Here is a 16,655-nt window from a genome sequence, read left to right as displayed (position 1 = left end):
TAATTTATTATTCTTTATTTCATTCTTTATTTACATATATATATATATATATATATATATATATATATATATAAACATATTTTGATTCTTCTCCATTTGTAGCAGGAGCCGCTTTTAACGAAAACTATTCTGACAATGTCACTACATAAAGGGGGCTGATTTAAAAATGTCTATTTGCTTTATTAATTCATTTTTCAACCATTGTATTTGTCTAACAGTGTTTTTTCAAGCAATGCCAAAATTTTGATCAAGTTTCACATTTTCAGTTTTAAAGAAAATGCTCAGCACTTTAACTTCATCTTTTACCCTTAACATTGGAGTATTTGATTATGAGCTCATAGCTGACTTTATCTACAGTTGTTACGTAAAATTACATTAAATCATTTTTTCTTTTTTTTTTTCTTTAATACCTTGCTTATCCGCCTGATTGCTCTCAAAAACAGGGCATAAGTTTATTACCAACAAATATCTCAAATGCTGCAAGACATGTTGAAATATGTCAAATAATCAAGATAGAAAAAATTGCTTTCAAATTCATTTCAATTCTTTAAAAGTCTTTATATTGCACCGCGGTTCGCATTTTTGGCCTCACAGCACAAAGGACCCTGATCAGTTTGCACCTCCTCCAAGGTTTTCTCCAAAAACATGCAGCGGGTTCACTGGACTAAACAGAGAAAGCGCAGATTTACCTTATCTTATTTAGCATATGACTTAACACCGCAGCTATAGAGGGTAAAAACAAAACCGTCCGATTCTTGCGTTTGAAACGTTTTTGAGCCCGAGATCTTTCAGGCTGTTTACTCCGCCAAGGGTTTATCAAGATGTGTCCTGTGGCGGTTCTATCTCCGAATCACCCAAAACCTGCCACTCAGACGGAGCCCAGACCTTCCCCACAGCGATCCAGCGTCCAACCGGCCGGTCCTCCAGTCAGTTCGCCTCCAGCAAAGTATTCTCCAGACGCGTCCCAAATCTTTAAACCTGCCGTAGCGCCAGTCGGCCTTCGCCACCGCCGTTTTCCGGCATCAGCCGGTCCGAGTTGGGCGATCGGCAGTACAGCCTCCGGAAAGCTCCGCCTTCAACATCAACCTCCAAAACGCGGCCGATCTACACGATCTGCCTTCACCGGCGTCACCTATTTTTGAACTCGAGGAACTTTAAAAGAGCTTACCGTGAGGATGTCAAAAAATATATATATATTTAATATGAAACATGATTAAAAAATCTCAGTCGGGTAGCAATGCGTCACGACCGTGCAGAGATTTCAAAGTCAAGGGTAAAACTCGAAATGTATTCTCCAACAGACAGGCAGCCGGGGAAAACTTAGTGTCAGCCGTGGTGTGATACCGTATAGTGAACAGACAAGCTGACAAAAAGTATTAGAACATCTGGGGAGCGCGGCGAGTCGGAGTCTGACGCAAGCCAACAAGACGACGGTGGATTTGCAACAATACAGTATAAGTTGTTCGTGCGTCTACATTGATTTAGAGCAGGGGCGTCAAACATTCGGCCCGCGGGCTGGAACCGGCCCGCGAGGAGGTGCGATCAGGCCCGCAGGAAAAAAATGCATAAAAGAAAAGCATTTAAATTTTTTAATCAAATGAAATTTGAGAATTTTCCGTCAGGGGACGCGCTATTTTGGTCCGAGTAGAAGACAAGCCAATCAGCTGGCGTTATCAATGCGCCATCTGCTGTTTGCTACGACGTTGTTTCGACCTTGTTCTCTTCCTCCCCGCTACTTCCTCATTAGCCAAAAATGTTGTAATCAAAACGGAGAAAAGTAGATAAAGAGCGTAGAATATTTTTCAATTTCCTATTTATTTACGGACACGCATGGGAAACCTTTGTGCTTGGTGTGTTTGCATCAAGTTTCGCTGTTTAAGGAATATAATATTCAGCGCCATCACAGCAAAAAATATGAAAAAACTGAGAAGACATAAGATCAATGAATTGCTGGCAGGTCTGAGGAAACAGCAATTTCACCCGAAAGCCGAGAAATCAGTGATGCAGCGGTAAAAGCCAGCTAGCTAATTGCTAGCAAAAATGTGCAATTTAATGTTAGTCACCAGTTTCACTAAAAAAAAAAAAAAGAGTATGGTGGAATTCTACTGTTCATGCGACTCCATACATTTTCAGGTTGTATTGTAAGCGTTTGCATGTTTACATGTACGAAGTTTACACATTTACAGAACAGATGAATACTTTCTTCCTTAAACATTTAAAAGCACTCTCTTTAATTTGTAAGGTGTAAGCAGGAATTCAATTTAGATTTCATATGCACATGTGTAAATGGTTTAAAAATCCCTTTCTTTATGAGTCTCATTTAATCTTAAAGTGCATTACTATATTTTTCAATACTTGCGATCAGCGGGATCAGTTGCAATGCATCCATGTGAATGATAAATGTAAATTAAATGTTTGTCGAAGGAAATATGAGGTGTTTCATGAAATGTTTTGTCAAAGGATGTTCATTAAATTCCAAGATTTTCCTAATGTCCTTGTACACCAAAACAGAGGAAAGACATGATATTTTGGCTATTTATTGCAGAGTATGCTATAAATTTAATGGTTGACATCTATCTTGGTCGTATGTGGCTCGCAAATGAGTTCGACACCCCCGATTTAGAGGGAAAACGTATACAATCGTGTTTTCTACGTGCAGTTTTGGTAGACGGACACCACCGAGCGCTCGTCAACGATAATCTCCCGTCGCTATATTTTCATGTTGACGCCGGTCAAGTTCTCCAACTTCAAACCTAAAATTTTATATAAAACCCCATGGAGTGTCAGCTTTAGTACATCCCATGCATGAAACCGATGCTCCTTAATGTGTTTTCATGTGGTTCCAGTTGTCACTCTCGCTCATTTAAACACATCACTTCAATGTGTCCTCACGTATCTCAACATCCCAAAGCCTCTCCGGCTGCTCTGCTAAATCTCATATTCTCACAGGAGCTTCCCCACCGGGACACAACCCAGAAATATATATTTTTTTAAAACATCAGACTGGGACTGTCAACTGCTGGAAATGTTGACACCTCTGTTTTTTTTTTTTTCTTTTTTTCCTTTTTTTTTTTCTGGGGCACATCTACTAGTTTCCACCAATCCTCAGGGGTGACAACTCTGTAATGTGAATATTGTGCGGTCTGCTCTGATGTGTCTGTGTGAGCATTTGGATTAACATATTTTCACAGTTACTAACCATTTTACCAGTCCGGCAGCGTGGATGACCTTGGTGAGACCCGCGCTGCTCGAACCCAAAATACATTTCAAATAACTGCACATTTCACAAGAAATATATCACAAGATTATGTTATTAAGGTGTGTGTCTATGTGACAATGACATCTAGGATGTTTGACGTGTTTGAAGTGCCAGTGAAAATATGAGCTGGATCCACAAATTTGAATTTCAATTCATTAATATGTCTTCTCTTTTTATTTATTAATTCTTTTTTTTTATTTATGGGTTTAAAAATATATTTTCTATTTTTTTTTATTTTATATAACATTAAATTTATCTATTTATTTATCTAAATTAATAAAGTGGCAAATCTCAACTTTCCAACTTAAGGAGGTCACTTGTCTTGGTGACTCACTTCAATGGAAAATGTTTATACCCAAATGTTTCAGCACAAAGCTGTCAAAACACTCGGGAGCATAACTTGGAAAGTTTAGATGTGTTACTTTTTTTATCCATTATTTTATTCTTTTTTTTTTTTTCCACCCTTTTTTTTTGCTTTATTAAATCCGCTGGAGTTAGGTAACACTGTGTTGAAGCACAACTCCATCCTGCACTTATAAACTCCATGTTTGCTGTAACACTACATTCAGAAATCCACTGTTAAAAAAGCTAAAAAAGCAAAAAGCTAAAAGCTCAGCTAAAAAAAAATAAAAATAAGAAAACAGAATGAGAAGGATTCTCCGATGAATTCACGCTGAATCAAACATTTTTTTTTTTGTCTTGGGTGAATCTTGGTCTGCTGTCAAAACCCTATCAATCTTTTTTTAACTCTAACATCCGCTATGTGCTTCTTTGAGCGGAACAACATTTTAAAAAATGCAGGAAATGCGAATTTGCAAGGTTAAATTATACACAAATTGGGGCTGACAGAATTTTTTTTTTTTTTCAGAGTGAATTCTGATATTTGTTGGTGATTATTTAATATGGAATGGTACTTGCTGTGTTCTGTTTTTTTCGAAATTGTTTTTTTTCCCAGGTTTTATCAATTATAAGACACAACAGAGCAGCAAGACTGATTATATTTACCAAAGACAAATAGACAAATACATATTAAACACGTATATAACTTTTTTTTTTTTTAACAACAACAAATTGTCACACTGGAGTCACAGAAAGGAAAAATAAAATGAAGAAAAAACAGAAACAAATAGAAATTAAGTGAGATAGAGGGAATAAACAACCAAAAACATATGAGATTAAGATTAGGATAAACTTTACTGATCCCCATAGTGGAAAATCTTTTGTCACAGTAGCGTAACAGTTATACTGTTAATGAATATAAATATAAATATAAATATAAATATAAATATAAATAGAGAGACAATTTAAAGACAATTAGAAAATAGCAAGACATCCACGAAAAAATAGACAGCAAGGAGAACAACAACATCAAGGAGATATATATATATATATATATATATATATATACTGAAAATATATTAAAAAAATAATAATAAAAATTAAAAATAGATATATAAAAATAAATAATGTATTGGTGTTATATTTTGTTTGGGAGCAAACTCCTTATTTTTCCTTTTGTTAATTTTTTTTATGGATGATTACATACAAAATAATGTCGGTACATTTATTTGGTCATTAATGATTTTAAAGTTGAAATAAAATTTAAATATTTAAATTGCATTTTCCATTTAGTTCAAGCAACATGAAAAATTACAATTAACACATAAAATTTAAATAAGAAATGTTCCCAACTCCGTCTTGTACACCTTTCCTTTCGTTCTGGCTGACATTCTTTCATTGCACATCACAACTCCACAACAGGGAATTCAATTTTGCTTCAAATTTCCTGTTTTTTTTTTCTCCATCTCCTCAACTGCAAGCTTCTCAAACTGGATTGTTCGTCGAGCATGACATGGCGAACGGTAAATCATCTCCCATTAAATAATGCTTGACACTAGAAAGTGTTCACACACACATACACACTCTGCAGCGCTGCCGCGCAAGTCGCAAACTAGGACATCGGGGAGCAACTTTGGGTTTGGGTGTCTCGCTTGAGGAAAAGTTTTATGTGCAGACAAGAAGGACCAAGAAGGAATCAAAACGCCAACTTTCTGATTGTTTATGGTGGTTGTCAGTGATGAAGGTTCATTCCTGTTGAAATCTTTTTGGACTGTGGAAGTTATATTTGCACCTTAAGATACGAATCACTTAACATGTGAAGTTTTTAAAATACGAAGTGGGATTCGAGCAAATTTTGTCCTTCAAATGTGAAAAAAAAAAAATCATGATACGAATACGGGAGCGAGAAAATCAAAATTCAAAATTCCTGTACGCACCAAGCGAGCATCAAACTATTAAACTGGTCTATGTGAAAAAATAAGAAATAAAATAATATATTGACTTTAAAAAAAAAACATATATATATATATATATATATATATATGTTTTTTTTTTTTTTTTTTAATTTTCTATACATATATATATATATATCTGTGTGTGTGTGTGTATAAAAAGTAGTTCGCACTATACCCATATCTTGTGTTCCTACCTCTAGTGCGGCATAATTATATATCTGTGTTTATTTTGTGTTTTTTTTTTTTTAATGATCATCGTGGGTCCGAAGAAAAGCAAGTGGTAAGTTAAGCGGCGAACCCAGAAAGAAAATGCTTTCTTTGGAAATTAAGCACGTAATAATAGCAGAGCACGTACGGGGTGCACGTGGGACCGATATGTGAATATTATCGCACTGTGATTATTAAACAAACTAAAAAATGAATGACTTTGTTTTCTGTCATTTTAAAAGGGAAAAAAATAAATCAAGATGTGAAAAAAATCAACATGGAAACCCACTTTTGGGAGGAATTACATTTGTATCTTAACCACTATTATCTTATGGGATGACCATGATTTGAATATTAGCTGTACCAAATCAAAATTATTTCAACGCGTTCGAGTCCAGTTGCCGGTAAAAGTTTCAGCAAGAATTAATCACGACCTGGATGGCTGAGAACCCCCATAGACATTTTGCTGCACAATATAAGTTCACCACAATCTGAATTTTGGCTGTACCTAATCAAAATTTAACTCAAGTAAGTCCTTAGAAGTTGTACCTTTAGTTTCCCCATTGATACAACAACCCCACTCGACCTAGTTCACGGAAAACTCCCAACGGTCTGTTGGAACTGAAGATTGAGCAGGTAAATGATTCCAGCTGGGTTTGCCGGCACTCCTGCGGCTGATCAGGCCTCGTCAAGCCGACCATAAGACGAGCGTTGGCAGCCCTTCGCCGCCTGATTGTTGGTTGTTCCTCGCTCGTGCGCTGGCCACTGTATTCTTTGTCTTGCACCTCCTCGCCAGTTCCTAGTTTGACACCCGGTGCCCCTCCTTGCTGGTTCCCAGTTCGACTCCTCACAGGTTACCAGTTCCCAGTTTGACACCCCTCCTCACCAGTTCCCGGTTTGACTCCTCGCCGGTTCCTTAGTTCCACTCCTCGCCGGTTACCGGTTCCTTAGTTCGACTCCTCGCCGGTTACCGGTTCCTCAGTTTGCCTCCCTGCCAGTTGCCAGTTCCTTAGTTCGCCTCCCTGCTGGTTACCAGTTCCAAGTTCGACTCCGCTCCTCGCTAGTTCCCAGTTCACCTCATCTCCAGTCCCGAGTTTGCCTCGCCGGCTCCCAGTTTGCCCCCTCGCCAGTTACCAGTTCCCAGTACGCCTCCCCTCCTTGCTGGTCCTGAGTTCACTTCCCCTCCCCTTGCAAGTTCCCACTTTTCCTCCCCTCCTCGCCAGTTCCAGGTTTGACACCTTGCCAGTTCCTACTTCACTTCCCCTCCTCCTCGGTCCCCTGTTCAACTCCCCTCCTTTCCATTTCCCAGTTTGACCCCTCGCCAGTTCCCAGTTCCCCCCAGGAAACAACCCTGCCCAGCACCGCTCTCATGTCACCTTCCCCGTCAGATAAACCCCCGGAGCCGCCGTTCCTCCTGAGTGTCCCTGCGTTTGGTTCAGACTCCCCGTCCCTAAACACGACACTTTTCACCCCAAGACACTCAAACGGAGCTAAAACCAACGGGGACGAAACAAAGCGAGTGTTATTATTCTACACTCCGAAAGCACCTGTATATTTAACACCAACCTCCACCACCGAGTGTGTTTGCGCGTTCGCTGTGATAGCAGCTGAAGCAAAGCCAGATTAGAGGAATATGAAGCGCTAATAAGGACTAAGTGAGGAATATGAGTCATTCAAATGTTTCTGAGTGGGAACGGAGGCGTGGAGCCAAGAGCGGCTCTCCTCCCCTTCCCCTCCCCGGAGGAGGTGCAGAGCGGCGTGACAATCCACGGCGCCGCCTCCCCCCCCCCTCGCACGCTGAGAACTCTGCGCATTGCTTCCCCCACCCACCCTCCACTCTTCCCTCCCCTTTCTTTCTTTTTTTTTCCCTTTTTTTTTTTTTTTTTTTTTTTTTTTTTTCCTCCGCACAGTCGATCTCGGAGTGTCCCGCGGTGACCACCGTCGGCTCAGGCATGTCATCCGTCTGCAGCGGCGTGCAGCTCACACGCAGCATCTCCGCGCTTTTCACCGGAGGGAGCCGACGCTATGGAGATCGGATTCACGGGAAACAGATATTTGGGGAAAAGCGAGGGGAGAGACGCTTTTTCTGACCTGGAACATTTGCCTCCGCTCCTGGAAGATGAGGTGAGTTTTTTTTTCTTTCTTTTTTTTTTTTTTTTTTTTTTTTTCAATTTTATTTATTTTTTTCTTCCGCAGCATCGCTCGGAAACAGAAAAGATCTCATGTTAAACTTGTCTGTAACAACTTATTTAAAATGAAAACTTATGTGTAAATTAAAAAAAAAAAATTATAACAATACAGAAATATGCATTTACAGGGAGCACGGATTTAAAATAAAAAATTTAAACAAAAAATAAAAGGTGATTAAGTGTCAAACAAAAACAAGAAGCTTTGTTTTCTAGAAAACTAGAGTTCCAGTGTCATGACTAGTCTTTTTCAAAGTCCAGACCTGATATGTAAAGCGTGTGTTTTAAATGTTATACATCTGACCTTTTACCCAAAACATGTATTTCTGGTAAAAACCCATTTAAAACACTTGAAAAACCTCCATTATTTGAATAGCGAGCGTTTGCCGTCTCTCTTTCTCTTGTAATAAAGTTCATTGAGCAGCTTTCCAGGACTCGCCTCTGGAGCTCCTTGTATCAACAGATGAGCAAGGTGATCACCATGGCAACCGGGGGTTTTGCGATGAGGCTGAAAAACTCTCATGCCAAACGGATTCTGTCAACATGAGAATCCCCAAGTCGGCGTAGGACATTTGTGCGATTTTCACTAAACAAATATCGGTCGTTCAAATGATGCATCCGGGTTGTGTACTATTTTTTTTTTTTTTTTTTTTGAAATATCCCAAAGAACACACACCCGTTATTGAATCCAGCTGTCCATCAGTGGAAAAAACAAAATATAAATGATGCCCCACAGTGACACCAAACAATCTGAATCTAAGATTTTTTTTTACTGTTTTTTTTTCTGAGTCTGTTTTTTTTTTTCTAAGTCTAAGATTTTTTTTTTTACTGTTTTTTTTTTTTTTTTTTTGAACACCGCACGAATATTATCATATAGGTTACAAATTCACGTCCTGTCTTCCGTCACGCTTAAGATGGACGAAAATCAATTTGTTTTTTCTCGGCCCGAAACATCTGGTCGAACGGTTTCACGTCTCTTTTTTTTTTTTTTTTTTTTTTTTTTCCCTGGCTGCCCACGCTCGCCTCACAGAATGGCACCATTGCGCTCGTCGGAATCTCGCAACTTGGAGGCGAACTTATATAGGACACCAGATTCGACTTCGGGGGGGCGAGAGAGACTTTACTTTGCACTGTTCTCAGGGGATGCACTCTATTTCTGGGGTTGGCCCTGCCGCCGCCGCCGACTGAAGTAGCACTTTTCTGCCCTGTAATTGTGTTCTACCCCACCGGATCGCATTGGCGTACTTTTCTTTTTCGCAACCCCCATTGCACCTAGGCCTTAGAAAAAAAAAAAAAAAAAAAAAACGGCGACCGGGGCTCCTTTTGAACGCTCTGAAAAGTTCATCTAGTTCACCAACTTTGAGGAAACTGGAGTCTAACTTGAGAAACGGAATGATGTCATGGAGGAAAAAATGTTAAGTTCATGGTAATGGAGATGAGGATACAGCATATGACAATTACCGCTTTGTAATATCCCCTCCCCTTCGCTCCAACGGCCTTCCATCTGAGCTCAGGGCAGCTTTTGTGTTCCCCCAGTAATTATCAAACCGCAGCGTTATGCTAGATGCTGCTCAGAATCTTCCAACGGCGCGCTCGCCGTGATAAATCCAGACGTTTGATAATAGTGGACGGCGGATGATTCAGTTTGTACAACGTGGGCGTGTTTAGCCCCTGCGTGGCGTGCGAAGGATGAGTGCGTTTTGTGAATTCGCTGGATGTTTTGTACTTGGTGTTCCGAACGTCCTCGCTATCGAGAAGAAGAAAAAAAAATAAAGAAAAATAAAAAAAAGTCAGGATGTTCTTGCTTTTGAATTTGAGCACTTATGTTGGCTCAAAGTGTTACATGTACACATCTTGGGATGCCAGATGATGGTTAAAAGAGAGACACATAGTTGAGTCTGTTCGCGGGCGGTTTTCACCACTTGTCAAGAATCCTTCCAAGTAAATGGAATTCAGCTGTTGGCTAATGTTTTTGCCAGAAAAAAAAAAAAAAATGCTGCGATAATAACCGAATAAGTAGATGGTGTCATTTATTTTCCGTTAAAACGGATGGCCGTAAATGACACGTTCAATCAGGATGCGATTCTACGTCATTTGTATTTAAGAAACATTTGCCCCATTGGAATTTGGAATGATTGCTGTTATATATCATTAATATTTTATTAGTAAATGTAGTAAGCAGAAATTATAACAGCGTCCATTTATGCAATCATGATGCACACAAGTTTTCATGGTTTCTCATAGGGGCCAATGAGGAAGGTTTGGAGCTTGAAAAAAAAGGAAGCAAACATAATATAGTAAAATTAGGTCAGGGGAAAAAAATAACAAGTCATTTGTGACTACTAGGGAAATAACAAAAAGCAACATTTTTGCGTTCAGTTTGACTTTCCAAAGTGTTCAAGTATCATTAAATGGTGAAATAGATGTATAAAGCAGTGTCAGCCAATCAGAATCCACAAAAGTTGTTAGTGATTCACTGTGTTTGACATAATGGATATTGAGCACAACAAAAGGTCATACATTGATCGATCTATATATGTAAAAATAAAAAATATATGCGCAAAAAAAATTGAATTATGAGATAAAGAAATTTTTTTTTATTTTTTGGGGGGGATGTGAGATCTGTCCAGCATCACAAGTTGTTTATCAATAATTAAACCCTGTTTGTCTTTTTTGCACAGGAGTAGTTTCACCTTTAAGTGATGGGTTTGGGAATAGTTGTAACTTGTGATATTTAGGCGATTCTTTGCAGGAATCTGAGGCATAGACTTCTTTGCATTATTTTTTTTGTTTTTTTTTAATAAGTTACAGTCCACTTACAATATGCACTGCTCAAAAAAAAAAGGGAACGCTAAAATAACACATCCTAGATTTGAATGGATGAAATATTCTTATTAAATACATGGTTTTCTACATAGTTGAATGTGCTGACAGCAAAATCACATATCAATGGAAATCAAATGTATTAACCCATGGAGGTCTGGAGTCAAAATGAAAGTGGAAAAACACACAACAGGCTGATCCTACTTGGATTTAATATCTTTAAAAAGTCAAAATGAATCAGTGAACAGTTTGATTTCACACAAGTGTGATTGACTCGGAGTTCCATGGTGTTGTTTAAGTGTTCCCTTTATTTTTATGAGCAATTTATATTTCTAGATCTCAAACTACAAATGAACACCCAAGTGAGATCCCCTTCCATCTCGAATCAACCCAGATACTTTTAATTGTCTCTCATTGTTGCATAAGTTTGCTTTGCATTCTTTCGCTGTGTTATTTTCCATTCATCTAACTTTTTCAAGCCTTTTGTAAAATGCAAGTTAAAGTTTGAGTTTTTGCCTTTGCTTTAAAAACTGTATTCCACATAAACAGCTCATGGATGTAGGCTGTCTTACTTTTAAGGTCCCTTTTTGATGTTTCTCTTTTATTAGATGCTGATTAAGCTCTTTTTTGTTTCCATTTCTCTGGATTCTGTTTAGACCTTTGTGTCTTTAAGTCCGGGTTCCTTGTTTGATTATCTCCGTACGTATGGAGCCAGTCCCCTGTGGGTTTTCCCCTGAGTTTTCTTGTGCTTCTTACTGTATTTTTTGGCTTATTGTCTTTGCCTCGCTGGTTTTTGTTGGCTTCGCTTGTGGATTTTTTCCATGTTTTTGATCGTAGACAGTTTGAGGAAAGTTGAATTTCTTCTACTGCGCTCTGGTAGCCATTTACTGCAATGCTGAGGTTAGGGCATTAAAAAAAAAAAAAAAAAAAAAAACATTTCACTCTTATTGTTGTGTACTAAAAGATTCCTTTGCTTACCTCTTTTACTGTTAATCCAGATGATACGTGTAGTTTGAACAAAACCATTGGATTCAATCGTATAAGAGACAAACAACCGTTCATTCTGTCCGTCGCAAGTCTGGACGATTTTTGCGTCTCCGATTGTTTTTTTGGACCGTTGGAGGAAATAATGCAAACTGCCCACAGAAAGGCCTTCTGTTGGAATCGAACCCGAGACTAAATTTCTGTGCTGATTTTAAGTTCTCATTTATTTCATCTTTATTTTATTTATTTTTTTGTCTTATTTCTAAAACCAGAATTAGTATAATCTGCCATTCACTGAATATTAGATCTACAGCTGGACCAACACTGTATTTTTTTTTTTTTTTTTTAAATATTTTAGACCAGGATTGAGGAATTCTATGAAAAGTGAGTCAGATGAGTAAAATTATGACATTTATTTCTGCTTGCATGACATTGACCTGCGCCGCTTCCACACTCTCACTAACCTTAATTTTATTTCATACTGTATTTATATTGTCTTTTAGTTCTAATTGTGTATTTTTCACCCTTATTGTTCCTTTATGTTGTCCATTATTATCCCTGATGATTTTTCTATTTATCCATGGACGTTTCGCTATCTTCTGTCTCACTCTTTATATTCATATTTATTTTACTTTTTTATTGTTTGACATTATAATTGCAACGCTTCCTTATTAACTACTGTTAATGTGCCTATTGTTCAATTCACCCCTGAAACCCGGTATCTTTGAGATCCGCCAGTCGGATTAAACCGCAGGTATTTTAGAGAATAAAACTATACTACATTAAATGATCGGCTGTTCAACTATCAAAATGAAAAGTTGGGAATTAGCGCCCTATTTTACCCTCAAATAAAAATCAGCCTATGGGTGAGTAGATAAAACATATCGATCAGATTTTTTTTTTTTTTTATTTCAAACTATCAGTGTGTATTATTTTCATATTTGTGTTGTGAAAGGCTTATTATTTCCAATCTGGAAATTTCACACCTCAGGGGATGAAATAAGATATTGTAACGCACCTTTCCGCTTACCTTTTTCTCTATTTCCGTGTGCGTCCCGTCAGGAAAACGTGTCTCTGGCCGACATCCTGTCCTTGCGAGACAGCTGTCTGTGCGAGGAGGAGGTGTGGGCAGTGTGTGCGGAGTGTGTTCAGGCCCTGCAGAGCATCCGCCCCTCCCCTCTTTTCCACACTCTGTGTATCACGCCAGACACCCTGGCCTTCAACGCTCATGGGAACGTTTGCTTCATGGAGCAGCTCAGTGGTGAGTCTCCTGTATTTTAATTACGGATATTTACGAAGAAAATATTCACACCGCGATATTTTTTGTTTTAAGTTCTAGTGATCGGTCTACGAATCCAATGAAAGGTTGTTCCTTAGTAACGGCGGCTGGATCTCTTGGTGTTTAACATAGATGCAGATCACCTTTATTGATCTGACATGCTGTTCTTCATTTTTTAATTATTATTTTTTATTATTATTTTTTTTTTTTTATTATTTTTCTTTTTATTATTGGAAATGCTCCCATCTGTGCCTGTATGCAACATTTGCTAACCTGCGTTATTTTATGATAAATAACTTTATAGTTTTATTTATATTTCTTATTCTCCCCCCTTTTTTTTTTTTTACTGTTTATACAATTTCCTACTATTATTTATTATTGTTATGTTTTACTTGAAACTCTGGCACAACAATTTCCTTCAGGATAAATAAAGTTGTTCTTAGTCTTATAAAATAACCAGCTTGCCTAATTTTCCGTTATTCTAGCTTCCGCATTCTTCATTTTAATTTCTTACAGCCTCTCTTGCTTATCACCATCATGACTCCGCGTGGATCGGTTGGTCTGTTGGCAACTTGTAAACACACACACACACACACACACACACACACACACACACATGCATGCAGATAAACTTGTATGCAAGCCGTCTTATTAAATGTAATGCTGTAAATCATAAGAATTTGTTTTACGTCCCAAAAACGAAGATCGACCCGGTTTCCCGGGGCATCTATTATGTAAAAACAATTATATCTTCACATCCGGTCACATTATGTGCTAGTCACACACACACACACACATTTTAGCATGACTGTTATTAGTATGAGATCGTTTGTGCCTGTCCCTCCCAACCCCTCTCTCTATACCCCAACTTCCAGTTAGGAAGGGTTCTGTTGCTATAAAAGGCAGTTTTTTGGGGCAAATCCGTGCTCGTGGGGGAATTTGGGTCTTTATAACTCAATTTAAGGGCGCGTTTCATTCCTGCACTACATGGAAAGTGCATGAGACAACTGGGTTGTGAGTAAATAAATAAACTCTGGCTTGACGCATATATCTTATATAGACAAACACACACGATTATGCCTCAAAGGTTTTGCATCCCTTACTTTTTTAATTAAAATTTGAGATTAGATTCAACTTGCACATCTAAGGATACAGAGTAATGAAATCACATCTAATCAGAAGTGCAAAAAGCAGAAGTGCATAGGCACAGAATATGCAGTATTTACAGATAAATGCAGAATTAAAACATAAAAATTGATTTTTATTTATTTATTTTTTTTAAAGCTCGTGCACGTATGGTGGATAATTACAGGACTGTCTTAGAAAATTAGAATATTGTGACAAAGTTGTTTATCTTCTGTAATGCAATTTAAAAAACAAAAATAACTTTTTCATGATATTCTAATATTTTGAGACAAGATTTTTGAGTTTTCTTAAGATGTAAGCCGCAATCAGCCATAAAATAAAATATCAAAAGGCTTGCAATATTTCAGTTTATTTGTAATGAATCCAGAATGTATGATATTTTTGTTTTTGCAATTGCATAACAGAAGATAAAGAACTTTATCACAATATTAAAATTTTCTGAGACAGTCCTGTATGTGCAGATTATGAGCAGTGATTAGTATGATTCACAGACGGTTATATAGGGATAAAAAAATATAAATATGAGTCTTGATGACTTGGAAAAGAGAGAAAACAAGGAAAATTTCCCTCCATATTGCCCTTCTCGCTGTTTGCTGTTCATATTTGCGTGTCATCAATCACAACTCCGTGACCCCTGGCTTTACTGGACGCAGTTCTCATCGATTTTAGCTGAACTCTTTAGCTGTGATGAGATTACACACAAACCAAACACCCCCACACACACACACACGATACACTCTCCCGACAAGGCTGTGCGCTGACCTTCACGGCTGCGGGGGCACTCGACGTTAAAACGCAGACACGAGAGGAGCCGTTGCCAGAACAACAGAGATGTCGATTGATCAAGTCGAGTTCATCCGGGCTAATTAATGAGCGGCGCGCTAACAGGGCGGTCGTGGCGACAAGCAGGCTGCGATTTTGCAAAACATCACCCTTTTTTTTTTTTTTTTTTTCGCTGGCGTTTATATAAAAATGACGGAGAACGAAGGGTTGGAGGGGTTATCGAGTTGTTCGGTTTGTAATAAAGGAGAGCTGGCTGTGCACCGCGGGAAATATGTTGTTGGAAGCGTGCTGAGTCACACAAACTGCTCGATCTACCTGTTGTGTTAAAAGACGGAGAGAAAACATGACTCATCGTGCTCTGACATCACCTCTGAGACACTAAGACGCCCCCCTTTCACTTTCATTCACGATGTAACTATTCTCACTCGTGTTTTCGCGTCGTCGTTTTCAAATCCTGCTCGTTTGTTTGAAATGAAGCTGCTAGAAAAAAGGTAAAAAAAAAATAAAAAACAAGTGGGTGATAGAGATGGAGGAGACAGCGGACAAGAACAGGGGAAAAAATAACAAGAGAGCAGCAATAATAAAAGGAAATAATGAATAATAAATGATAATAAATAAAGAAATAACAACAACATCAACAACAATAATAAAAAGACGAATAAGAATTAGAATAAGAACAACTTTATTTATCCCAAAGGAAATTGTTGTGCCAGAGTTTCAAGTAAAACATAACAATAATGAATAATAGTAGGAAATAATAATAAATAAATGATAAATAAATACATCACAATAAAAACAGTAATAATAATAATGATAATGAAAAATAAAAATGATGATGAATAACAATAATAAATAAAAAATAATGATGATAAAAATAATAAATCATAAATCATAAATAATATATGTATAATCATAGATAGATAGATAGATAGATAGATAGATAGATAGATAGATAGATAGATAGATGCAGAAGGAGGAGATGATCAGAAAAGAAAGGGCAGATATTTGAGAGGAAGGACGGGAGGAAATAGAAACAGGAAGTTGTGGGGGGGTGTTGGGACGGAAAGGGAAGACAATTTAAAAACAAATGATTGGATGAGGGGATGTAAATGCAAGACGAGGGGATGATAGCGAAGCAGAGGGGAAAGAGAAGGTAAGTGAATGAGGGGAAAAGAAAAAAAAAAAACATGGAGGCCGGCCTTGCTGCACCTGAGAGACTCTCCTCTCACCAGGAGACAAACCTAGATCTGTCATGACCCACTTTTCTCTCCCTCCATCTCTCCTCCCTGTCCTGGAACTGTGGTTCCCTCCTTTCCTTCCACTCCTCCGTACTTTAACCTTCCTCCCGTTCTGATTTAGCGTGTGGGAAAACACTTGTCTGATTTGTACATTTTTTTGTTTGCGTCCTGTTTGCAACTCTGTTATAAATCTGATTTATTATTTAATAACACTGTTAATGTGTGTGTGTGTGTGTGTGTGTGTGTGTGTGTGTGTGTGTGTGTGTGTGTGTGTGTGTGTTGTGTGTGTGTGTGTGTCCTGCAGATGATCCAGAAGGTTCCTTTGTGCCACCTGAATTTGACAACACTGGCAGCACATTTGAGGTGAGAGTGCAATATATATTTAGTCTATTACTGTCTATAGGCTATTACTTTATAAACATATACGCGGACGATTGATTGATATATGGATAAAAT

The 16,655-nt window shown here is 38.0% G+C and overlaps 1 protein-coding gene across 1 annotated transcript in view; it reads left to right on the top strand.

Annotated features, from left to right (window-relative positions):
- Positions 1-7,628: 7,628 nt before the first annotated feature.
- Positions 7,629-16,655, top strand: part of kndc1 (kinase non-catalytic C-lobe domain containing 1) — a 49,090-nt gene continuing 40,063 nt past the window's right edge. The window contains exons 1-3 of the mRNA XM_086160495.1: positions 7,629-7,884; positions 12,816-13,014; positions 16,504-16,562. Of these exons, the coding sequence (XP_086016621.1) occupies positions 7,786-7,884; positions 12,816-13,014; positions 16,504-16,562 (357 nt within the window). The 5' untranslated portion in view covers positions 7,629-7,785. The remainder of the gene's footprint in view (positions 7,885-12,815; positions 13,015-16,503; positions 16,563-16,655) is intronic.

Source organism: Fistularia commersonii, chromosome 2, assembly GCF_037954325.1.
Source record: "Fistularia commersonii isolate RoL2024-O1a breed Wild chromosome 2, RoL_Fcom_v1.0, whole genome shotgun sequence".
In the NCBI taxonomy this organism is placed as follows: domain Eukaryota; kingdom Metazoa; phylum Chordata; class Actinopteri; order Syngnathiformes; family Fistulariidae; genus Fistularia; species Fistularia commersonii.
The sequence above is the reverse complement of the archived record's forward strand: the minus strand, read 5'-3'. Positions and strand labels throughout refer to the sequence as shown.